Source organism: Dreissena polymorpha, chromosome 2 (assembly GCF_020536995.1).
Source record: "Dreissena polymorpha isolate Duluth1 chromosome 2, UMN_Dpol_1.0, whole genome shotgun sequence".
NCBI lineage: Eukaryota > Metazoa > Mollusca > Bivalvia > Myida > Dreissenidae > Dreissena > Dreissena polymorpha.
The window spans coordinates 68,976,434-68,989,009 of NC_068356.1; the positions used below are offsets into that span (position 1 = coordinate 68,976,434).

The following is a 12,576-nucleotide window of genomic DNA, read 5'->3' on the forward strand; positions in this document are numbered from 1 at the left end:
GAATAGCTCAGTAGGCTAAAGCGTTTTTACTTCAGGACTCTGGCAGGACTCCAGGGGTCACTGGTTCGAAACCTGCTCCGGGCAATGTTCTTTTCCTTTTTTTATTTTTTTCCTTGATTTTTTACTGGAGATTTTACGATCCAATGTTTACATTTACCAATATAAAGCATTTAATGAATAAGTTAAAAAAATGCCAAAATCTGTAAAAAGGCCCCTTTAGGCTGTACCCGAATTGTATTCCCGCCCAAAATCCGATGTTGTAAAACGCGCTACCGATTACCTTAAAACGATATTGTTTATTTTAAACAAACTTCTCTTGTAAATAACTGCATCAACATGATTTTTTAGTACGAGTTTCGATAATATAGAGGCCATTTAACAGAAAATTTGACATAAATGTGAACATAATTAATTTAAAAAATAGCCGACAACGACCGATTTAGCATTAAAAATCCCGGGTACGTTTTAGTATATTAACCGTTCCCGGGTTACATGTAAGTATACTTAAAAGTACCCGGAGTACATGTGAGTAGTACCCGAGCCGACAATTACCAATCGAGCGTAATTAAGACGTTGGGGCAGGTGAAAAAAAACAACAAAGCCATATGAAGTCAATTATGTTCAACCCGCAAGCGTAAATACCCGCAAGCGTAAAAATACTAACACAGCGATATTTCATTTTACTTGTCAATTGGAAGCAGTCAGAAATTAACAACAAATGAAGTACACACAAAATAAATCAAAATGCACTCCGCATACAATCACAAAAATACTACAAATGTACGTAACATATAAAAAGACTAACTGGTGGCCTTCCGCATGAGGTTATTGGCAAAAAGCAACACAGGTTTAGTGAAAGATTTAAATTAAACAATTCATTATCCAATACTTGCATTCATTAATTCATACTACATGTATATTTAAATAAACAGCATTTTTTCCTTACAATATGCATTGCGGACGAATGCATCGAAATGTCCCATACCAAAATCGTTCCTGCAGTGGGCCTATGTATAGAACATGCAATAGTAAATCCCTTTCATACACGTACACTTTAAATTACTCTAGAATGCCAAAAAGGACAGAATATCTCGACAAATATTTATCAAAAGGTAAACATCCATCTATGACGCTTTTTGTCTCTTTCCCTTTCCAGACCCAGTTTTTTCCTTTCCCTTTCCTCCAGTTCCCGGGGCCACCCCTCCCGGTGATTTTCGCCCCCTCTTCCCCTTTCCAAAGATAATCGCGAGAGTAGACGATTTTTTTCCGCCCACAGGCGCTTCATCTTTCATCGGTTTTAATGGCGGAACGGAGCGGCGGAAGGATTTGCAATGTTGAATGGTCAAGTATTCAAGCATCGTGGTCAGGTCACCGACAAGGTGCCCGTATTCCTTAGCCTTGCTGGTGTCTAGCTCAGACGAGCGGAAGGGTTTTGGCGCCATACCTCGTCGGGGTTCCCGCATCTGTATCAGCGACATTGTGTCAAGGCTGGGCGAAATGAACTCCCTGTCGTTACCATCGCTATAAGGCAGCGTGTTCTGATTTTCAAATAATGAGTGTTTGTTGTTATGGTGATACGCTCGTATGTCATTTCCGACAGGAAGACTAAGCTGAGACTTTGGAGATTTTATTCGGACCGTTTTCGGTGCATTTTTCTCGGAAACGTCTGCTTCGCTAGACGTTGACGGTTTTGGCCTCCTGCGCGTACGCGGCGTTGGTATAGATATAATTTCATATCCGGGGCCTTCAAATTCCATCAACATACGGGCACTTCCAGCAATGGCCGCCTGTTCATACTGACTACTCCTTCGTCGTTGTAGTTCATGGTTTCTCTCTTTCACGCCTATTTCTCGCCATTCGTCCGCTTTCTTAAACGTGTATAAATCGCCCTGACCTTCGCTAGCACCGCCCTCTTGTCGGAGAATGTCCGCAATCAATCCATATCCGAGACGCTTGGCGTGTAAATACGGCGTCAGACCCATTCCATCGGGAACGTCGATGGTCGTCCCATACTTCTTCATTTCTCTCACAAGCGCCTTGACCACCTCCGTGTGGCCCGCCTGTGTGGCGAGGTGAAGCGGCGTCATGCCGTCTTTGTCTTTCTCGTGGAAATCAAACTCACCCATGTACGTGTCTAACAGGAGATTGGTCTGCTCATGACGTCCTAACACCGCCGACCAGGCAAGAATGCTGCGTTTGTATTTCGGATCGCGCTGAAACGGGTCAGCGTTGTTGTTGAGAAGAAATTTAAACATTTTACGGCGTTTCTCCTCGAGTTCTATATGTAGTGCCGCTACGAGGACGTTATATCCGTAGTCGTTTCTGTTATTCACATCCAAACCGTTGTCCAAAAGAAACTTGACCTTTCGCAAGCGTCCCTTAAAAACCGAGTGGAACAGATTACTCCCGAGGCAAGATCGGGCGTGGCGCGTGGTCGGCCAACGCGGCTGCGTCGGTGGTTCCTCAACCGATGACGTCATATCCCGCAATGCGTCGAGATCCGGAACAGACGGTCGTCGCGGGGAGTCAGACGCCTCCAGTTTCTTTACGAGGTGGTGAACCTCTAGCACGGTCTGCTCCCGGAACACCATTATTGACCGAGTACCGGATATGCCGTCTGGAGACCCGTTGTCACTCAACACTTTCCAAAGTCAGTATTCGTACAAGTCCAGTATGCCAGGCGCAGAATCTAAAATGGATCATCATGAAGATACTATTTGTAGAAGAAATAATACATAACATTATTATCGACATAAATGAAATAGTTAAACTATATTTAAAAGTTTTTTTGTTTGGTATATAAAAGTCTATTATATCGCACATTAGCAGGGAAATGGACGCGTTAAAAGTTAAACTTAAAACCTATATGTTCCTAAGAACTCAGCTCTCAGACAGATCTTGTGATACATTCCTTTAAACTAACGCGTTGAAACGATAACTGACATTAACTTTCATACTACCGTTTATTAGCGCCGTCAAGTTGTTGAACATGAAATATTAATTTGTTTGTTGAAGATAGCCGATAACCAATTCTGAAGCCCATTTTAAATGGTAATTCGCACAGTAAATATTGCTGGCTTTACAAATTGTATTAGAAAAACGTCACTACCGTAATGCGCGAATGAATTAAGGGTGCACCCATGATCTTGTGAATACCATTTGTATTTTGATTATAAAACCTCAAATAAACTTATCGATATTTCAATAGGCTTTAAACTTAAATTGTTATTCGCAAAGATAATAATGTAACGTTTAAAAACTTAAATGTATTCATGCGATTTCATTAAAAAAATCGCAATGTTATATGCATATACATGTATTTTTCGTGAAAAAAACTGCTACGACTTCCTTTAGCGACTGTTTACTGCCAATGATGTAATTTGCTATTTTTATTTAATTATGCATAAATGTACATTTACACTTTCAAGGATTGTTGCTACTACTACATCGATTACGGGTAATACTCCTTCGTTTACTGCTGCCCCGTCTACTCGTGTGACTACTACTACTACTACTTCTACTACTACTACTACTACTACTACTACAACTACTACTACTACTACCACTACTACTACTACTACTACTAATACTATTACTACTGCTACGACTACTACTACTACTACTACTACTACTACTACTACTACTACTACTACTACTACTACTACTACTACTACTACTTCTACTACTACTACTACTACTACTACTACTACTACTACTACTACTACTACTACTACTACTACTGCTACTACTACTACTACTACTACTACTACTACTACTACTACTACTACTACTTCTACTACTACCACTACTACTACTTCTTCTACTTCTACTACTATTACCACTACCACTACTACTACTACTGCTACTACTACTACTACTACCACTGCTGCTGCTACTACTGCTACTACAACAACAACAACAACAGCAACTACTACTACTACTACTACTACTACTACTACTACTACTACTACTACTACTACTACTACTACTGTTACTGCTGCTGTATTTACTTCTACGATTATTATAAGTAGTCCATTTATTATTTCATCATTATGAAACATTCCACTCGTAAATTATTTTAAACAATCTCGATACATTGTATTCCAATTAAATTAATTAAAATGTGTCTACATCTTCGTGTAAACATTTCACGTTCTACCTATTGACACGAAATACGAAACTCCTTTGTCAAAATAAAAATGAAGACATCATTTTATCCTTATTCGTTATCACTGATATATACGGTATGCCTTTAATAAAACGCTAAGCACTTTTACAAGAACAAATTAATTGTTAGTTTATCTGTGGAGTGTTTTGGTACAATCCCGCAAAGATTAGAAAAGAAATGACAATAAATATTTCGCCAAACTTTTCTTATTAAATCCGATAAATAACATCTTTTACTGAGTCGAAACATTCATTTTATCAAATTTAATGCTCCAAGCGAAATGATTGAAGATAAGTTTATGTCGTTGAATGATTTAAAAATGATTTTACGACTTGTATCTGTGTTAATATATTAAAGTTGTCAATATTGTAATGTGCCATTAAACTTCTGAAAATATCGTTTTTACCTTGCCATCCAACATTCAAATGTGTAATAGAATTGCAACAAAAAATACCCTATTATAAATCTTGTAAAGGAAAAACACACTCGTATACATGAATTTGGTATGCACAATAAGTCGCGAAAAAAAACAAACAACACAACAACAACACAACAACAACAAACAACACGCGACTTTAATTGTTACATTACACAAATTGTCATTTATGTTTTTACAAAAATTGTTCTTATACGATCCATACCTATGAATTATATTTTAATGTCCAAATTATTTTAATTTCCAAATTATTTCAAACTACATTTCAGTGGAATATTATTGATTGCTATATACAATACATAATGAATCGCCAGCTCACAAATTTAACAAACCCTTAAAAAATAACTGTAGGACCGCTAACTTTTACAACGCACTTACAATCGAAAGCCAAGTAAAATTGTGTCGGTGACTATTTGAGGTATAAATCTGGTCAAACAGGGACTCGGTGAAACATCTTTCAATCATATCTTCGTTAAACACAGCAAGTCGACGACGGATGATTGATTGCTGACCAGGGCTATTAAATATCAATATCCGTTGATTTGTGAAAATGAGTTTTATGACATAACAGTCGAAATGACCAGATAATAAAGAAAGTTTGAGCATTAACTATGTTTCCCAATCTTGAATTGAATTGCAAATGTTCATTAACTTTCAACAGTCGCTTTTAATTCGTTATCTTTTATTTATAAACATTCAGTACCAAACCGGACAATACGTTTTAACAGTCGTTTGTGATAGATGAATACTATAAATGCGCTATCTCCGGATTTGTCTGAAACAAACAAATACTTTTTCCTCCAAGAAAACGAACTCCAAAGTATATCTTACAGCCTTGAGCTTTTGTTAATCATCGCTTATTTATCAAAGCATATCTTACATGTGTATGTTATGAATCAGTAAAATATTTGTTAACTTCTTCTATTACATATTTTTATAATTATTGCCTAATTTCATTATCATTATCATCCATGTCGTTACACTTCTGTATTATGTATTATGCACATGGCTTAAAAGCAATTATATGCTTAAGAGCTAATTAATGTTGTTGTTGTTGTTGTTATAAATAATTGAAAATATAAACCAGATTTTGTGAAATTGAAAATATAGTTAACAAGTCAGAAGTATATTTTGTTACATACCTCAAACTTTCAAACATATTATAATATTCCTTACATTTAACAAACAATTACCAAGTCAAGACTACTATTCAACGTGTCGGGTAAGTTATAATATTAAATATCCGGTTAATCTTCATGTAATCGGGTCACGTATGTGTTAAACCGCTTAACCCATTTATGCCTAGTGGACTCTCCCATCCTTGTAAATTGGATCAATTTATGTCCAAAATTAGGGTTGTCTAGTATATTTTTTTCTACATTTAGAATATTTCGTACAGAAATTCCTTTAAGCAAACAGCGCAGACCCTGATGAGACGCCGGATCATGCGTCGTCTCATCTGGGTATACGCTGTTTGCCAATGCCCTTTTTCTAGACGCTAGGCATAAATGGGTTAACAGTCGTTCGTGACAGATAAACGCTATAAATGCGCAATTTCAAGAATTGTCTGAAACAAACAAATACCTTTTCCTCCATGAAAACGAGCTCCAAAGCATCTCTTATAGCCTGCAGCTTTTGTTAATCATTGCTTATTTATCAAATAATTCAAAATATGAACCAGATAATGTGAAATTGAAACTATATTTTACAAGTTGGAAATATATTTTATTTCATACCTGAAATGTTCAAAATATTATAATATTCACCACATTTTACACACAATTACCAAGTCATTACTACTATCTAACTTGTAGGGTAAGTTATAATATTAAATATCCGGTTAATCTTCGTGTGTTCGGGTCATGTATGTGATAAACCGCTTAAATAATTACCATTTTATTGGGAGATCAGTTATCCGAAAAGTACACCAATATACTCAAAGTGAACCCTCAGCTGCTCAAGCAAGTAGAAAAACGCTTATTATGCTATATTGTACTTTATTAATGGAAAGCAACCACTATTGCCCCCCCCCCCCCCCACCCGAAAAAAAGGCACCAAAACAAATTTACTAGAGAAGAAACAAGTACAGGACAAGCAAACACAAATGAGCCGTGCTCTGTGAAAAGGGGGTTTAATGCATTTGCGTCTAGTGCCGTCCCAGGTTAACATGTGCTGTTCACACATGCTAATAAAGGACGACACATTCCGCTTTAACTGGATTTTTGCTAAGAAGAGACTTTCTGTAAACGAAACTGTCTGTCCGCAATAGCTTGATTCGATGTAACTCGATAACACGGTAAATATTGAGTTCTGGTATCTTTACTCAATTTCTTCGGGCATTATCGTAATTTCATGAGCTTTCTTTGATTTGAGCCTCACTGTGCAAAAACGGAACTAAATACAGTCTGCACAGGCTAATCAGGGACGACGAATAAACTGGATTTTCTCTAAAAATGGTAATCCTCAAACAAAAATGCCTAAACGAGATTTTCGTTAAGAACGGTCTACATTTAAACTAAAAACACCATACAAGCGAAAAGTTCTATTGCATATTCTTACTTAATTGGGGATATGTTAAATTAAAGACAAAATAAGTTAAGCCGACCAATCTGTCCTACTTTTTGCAAGATGCAAGAGATTAAAACAAATAAGCTCCACATAGTCTTTCATACTAGACAGCATTGAAAACAATCATGTTAAAACAGTTTACACAAACCAAAAATGTGAGTTGTTGTTAAAGGTAATACAATTTCATATAATGTTGAAAACCATTTATGTTCTTCAAAACCAAACGTGAATAGCCTACGCCTTTTTATATTCGGTGCGCATGTAGACATTTGCAAACCTCACGGCGTTCATTCACTAACTTTCATTGATTTCAATTCATTCGCACTGGATGAATTTTGCGGATTAACACCGATAATAGACTGATAACGGTTGTAAAAGAGGGACAAAATGCTGCTTATCTGACAGGAGAGACATGACAAATTAATTTACAAAAGAGTACCGCCGCACACTTCAAATCGGTAAAAAAAATAAATCAATTTCCACAAAGTTACCCCCTTTGCATTCTCCACGCAGAGTTGTCGTTCCATGCTCTCACATACAATCTCTTACATAACAAGAATATAATATTATGAAAGTGGTATCATTTTCTATTATATTTGAAAATAGTGTATAAGTAAAGATTCATGATAAATCACTTAAATTGAAAAAAAGTAAAGATAATAACGGGAAAATAACTGCACCATGTCGCTCGGCTATCATCACATGGTTTGTTATAACGGAAGGGGTTTGATCTAGCTATGCTGGTTCCAGGCAAATCTAAGCGCGGAGGTTGGCACTCACTTCATATGCATTTCAGTTTTTAGATGGCAAAAATCCATTTCCACAGAGTTACGCCCCTTGGTAACACATTCGTCATTTCGTTAGAGAGCATTTCCAGCATCTCATCAATATATACATCTTAAGATCATGGATGCAATATTTTTTAAGTGAAAATAACTAGATAATGTTAATTGATATATGTGTTATTTATAATTCCACGAATCGTCAGAAACACAAACAGACTTTGCCGCCGACCGTTATCAAATTGTAGAATTCTAGTTATGATATTTTCCCAAGAAACGACTCGTCAACATATATGGAATAAAAAGCAGTTTGCAATCATGGCGTCGACCGGTCATAAAGTAAAGATAAATTTAAGCAATTACATAAGGGTGATTGATTTTCGTTTTATCCCAAATGTACACACAATCAGCACTACTATATTATACAAGGTAAAAAGAGCCTATTTACAGTATGTATTAAAGGGGCCTTTTCACAGATTTTGGCATTTTTAATTCATTCATTAAATGCTTTATATTGATAAATGTAAACGTTGGATCGTAAAGGCTTCAGTAAAAAATCAAGAATAAAATTAAAAAAAGGAAAAGAACATTGCCCTGAGCAGGTTTCGAACCAGTGACCCCTGGAGTCCTGCCAGAGTCCTAAAGTAAAAATGCTTTAGCCTACTGAGCTATTCCGCCGAGTACACAAACTAGACGTATTTTATACCTTATATAAGCAATCTTCGTAGTTTCACAAAATTTAACGACAAAAAACGGAACTCTCCAAATTATTCAATCGTTTCGCGTTGCAACGCTTTATAATTTTTAAGTTTTAAAATCGTCAAAAGATGCATATAATGGCTATATTAGACCATGGTAAATGTTCAGTATTACTGTTTCCTCACAAATATCATAACTAAAACGAAAATTTGCGAATCTGAAACAACTTTTTTCAATTTTGTCAATTTACCAAAGCGTGAAAAGATCCCTTTAAACACAACGCGGCCATTTACATGCACTCTTTTAAAATGCGAAGTTAACATGACGTGTGCGCAAACTGGAAATTTCCTTTGAACAACTTTTTATGTTAATTTACATTGCGTTTAAATACAAATAACACATATTTTAGTTTGTTTTGTAACCAATACCTTTGAGCGTCTATTTTGGTCATGTTTAATGCATCGTTTTGGAGCATACCGGTACGTAACACGCTGTTTATTCAATATTAATACATTAAACAGCAATAAATCGCTTGCCTGTCCACAATGGTTAAATGTTTGAACTAACACTTGACCAGTTGGCCTTCGCACCATAGTTCCAATTTTAGTGAATAAACAGACAATCCTTTTTTTGTCAAATTAGAAGGACACACGCCTATGTCCAGCACCAAAAACACATAATTCATTATTTGATGCAAATACATTGATAAACGTTTCAACATATGCACTAGCTGAAGAGCACAGGGGACAAAATTATGCACTTAATTAAAAAATACACACATTCGGCGGATTGAAAAGACTGAATTCTTTGTATTATCCAAAATACTAGTCGAGACCCCAAGTATAGTAACGCAAGTAATGATTGCTGACTTTTCAAATTAAGAATATTTTTTTACAGAAAATATGTCATATAACATATTTTGCTTGCGAACTTAGTTTACATTATCATTATAAATATTATTATTATTATTATAATTATTATTATTATTATTATTATTATTATTATTATTATTATTATTATTATTATTATTATTATTATTATTATCATTATAATTATTATTATTAGTAGTAGGAGTAGTAGTAGTAGTAGTAGTAGTAGTAGTGGTAGTAGTAGTAGTAGTAGTAGTAGTAGTAGTAGTAGTAGTAGTAGTAGTGGTAGTAGTAGTAGTAGTAGTAGTAGTAGTAGTAGTAGTAGTAGTAGTTGTAGTAGTAGTATTATCAACGCTTCTTTCCATAAGACGACAAAATGTGCTATCGATAACTATTTTTAATTATAGTTCAAAAACGTTGGCTATAATAAGTCATTCATTTGTATTTCGAAGCATATCTATATATAGATGAGTGCATATTGCTTTTTCAACCGCTATCAATCATGATTGAATAAAACAGTTTTACGAAACAGCACATTCAAGGTTCCTAATTATTGAGAAGTAAACATAAGTATTGACGAGCAGAATTAAACAGTTTGTTAATAATGAGAGCTAAGAATCGAAACGAAATATATATATCAGGATACATACCAGCTAGGCATGTATTTACAATATAAATTAATTATTTCTAACTCTGCAATTATAATGTATGTAGTAAAACTTATTAAATCTTAACGCATTAAGGCATTAAGGCTTACTTGAATTGAGCTTATTTTGTAGACATATTTGCATATTATTGTAGACAGAAATGAAGTTAATATTCCGTCTAAAGTTACTTATTTATACAGCACATCTCATTTAAGTATAAAAAACTAATAACCACGTGATGTGATAATCATTTTAAAACTACCAGTACATGTACTTACAGTTGAAATATGACCTTCCTTTTTCATCAGTATTTACCACACAAGATAAACCATTTCAATGATTGAATACTCTTAAATTGGGTTACTGGAGTGACTTAGGCATTTATCGACAATAGCCCAGCAATATCCGTTTCATTGAGTGACGTCTAAATTACCGAAGCTGCACTGCTAAAGGGGTAGCGTTGTAATGCAGAGCTTGAATTTACATTTGGGCTGTGTTCTGTGAAAAGTGGGTTTAATGCATGGGCGTAAAGTGTCGTCCCAAATTAGCCTGTGCGGTCCCCACAGGCTAAACAGGGACGATACTTTCCGCTTTTATGTTATTTTCTGTTTAAAGAAAGTCGATTTTTAGCAAAAATCTAGGCCCGGCGGAAAGTGTCGTCCAAGATTAGCCTGTGCGGACTATACAGGCTAATCTGGGACGACACTTTACGCACATGCATTAAACACTCTTTTCACAGAGCACGGCCAATTTACATTTGAATTGCTTTCTTCGGTTTTAGGGAATATACTAAATAGTAAATAACATACTTGAAAAGAACTTGTCACGGTCTCTTTTTTCATCTGATTGTGACAAATACTTGACAACAAAATTGAACACAATCTTAATTTAAATCGAAGTGCGATTAAAATCGATTCATTACGTATGCAACTTTTAACGCAAAAGAATCTGTCACATATAGCTCTAAATGTAGAAACATTTCGGTGTCGAATTAGAATTGTTTAAACGAGCGACAACATTGCCGTTTTTGTATTTAGTTCGAAAATATATTTGTGTCTAGGTGCTGTATAAACGAATCTGCACTGAATAAATGGGCTTTTCCAACAGTGTACATGTCCTGCCTATATGAAGTAGTGTTTTTTGCTGTACAAAAGCATATTATTTGCAACTGAATAAACTCTGGTTTTGCTTCTTCTGATTTTTATACATTTTTGTATTCATCAAAATGTTATCTTTTTGAAAAAGGAAAGGTCGTATATGATCGCTTTAATATTTTGTTGCACATATTGATCTGCCCATATCTAAGTAATTGCTTTTATATCACCCTAGATATAGAACGCGCTATTAATCTGTAATCCAGTGCGAACTTATTGGATTTGGTGCTGTAAATTTGATCATTAGAAACCGGAGTTCACTGTGTCGCATGGTTTAAAGGGACATTAATGGAGTTTTATGTGAGCATATTAAAGGGACATTTTCACAGATTTTTTCATTTATTGAAGTTTGTCGTTAAATGCTTTTTATTGATAAGTGTAAACATTGGATCTAAAAAAGCTCCATTAAAAACAAGAATACAATCAATTTAAAAAGAAGAAAAAAAGTAACCCTCAACTGGGTTCGAACCACTGAACCCTGGAGTAAAAGTCTATCGCTTAGACCACTCTGCCATGCGTGCTCATACAATCAATGGTGTATTTTATACTTTACATAAGCAATTCTCGTAGTATCACTAAATTTAAGGACAACAGAACTCTCCAAATTTAAGAACAACATAACTCTCCAAATAATTCAATCGTTTCGCGTTGCAACGCTTTATAACTTTCTGGTTTTTACATCGTCAAAAGATGCATATTATTGATATTTTAGAGCATGGTAAATGTTCGGTATCACTGCTTTCTTACAAATATCATAACTACAACGAAAATTTGCGCCCCTTAAAGATAATTTATGCGGGCTTCGTTCTGGGATGACCGGGCTTAATGCATGGGTGTCAAGTGTCGTCCCATAACATGTGCAGTCCGCGCAGGCTAATTAATCATCGAAGGCACGTTTAGGAAAGACTTCTTTTCGGATACATGTTGGGAATCAACAAGAAGATCGGTGATGCACGATTAATGAATAAATGCGTATTACTTTACATTTGCATGTGTCAGATTAAGAACCATTCATTAAGTCAGTTCGCATAGCAAAGCAATCACAGTGACTCGAATGTCGAATGGATTGTGCATCGGGGGTGTACAAAAGCCTCGCATTTTTTTTGCGGTAGCTTTTAATTTATTTAAACCTATCAAACATATATTTATTATACTGTATAGCGGTTGTGAAACAATGCAATACACATTTGTTTGGTGCGAATTTATTGTTAAATTAATGAAAAAGACGCATTCATATAAGTTTTAATTGTGGC

General features: G+C 35.3%; 1 protein-coding gene across 6 annotated transcripts; it reads right to left on the minus strand.

Moving 5' to 3' along the window:
* Positions 1-665: 665 nt before the first annotated feature.
* On the minus strand, positions 666-10,642 carry LOC127870300 (uncharacterized). Of its 6 annotated transcripts, none has more exons than XM_052412934.1 (2): positions 10,448-10,642; positions 666-2,689 (listed from the first exon to the last, which is right to left on the minus strand). In XM_052412934.1, the coding sequence occupies exon 2, from the start codon at positions 2,589-2,591 to the stop codon at positions 1,125-1,127; it is 1,467 nt and encodes a 488-aa protein (XP_052268894.1). In that variant the 5' UTR covers positions 2,592-2,689; positions 10,448-10,642; the 3' UTR covers positions 666-1,124. The 6 variants fall into 6 exon arrangements, with proteins under 6 accessions (XP_052268894.1, XP_052268896.1, XP_052268892.1 ...); XM_052412936.1 differs by having other exon boundaries at positions 666-2,713; XM_052412932.1 differs by lacking the exon at positions 10,448-10,642 and adding an exon at positions 10,280-10,345.
* Positions 10,643-12,576: the final 1,934 nt, after the last annotated feature.

What these genes read in the sequence shown, in the direction of transcription:
- LOC127870300 (XM_052412934.1), bottom strand. Translation starts at nt 2,591, where the DNA reads ATGGTGTTCCGGGAGCAGACCGTGCTAGAGGTTCACCACCTCGTAAAG.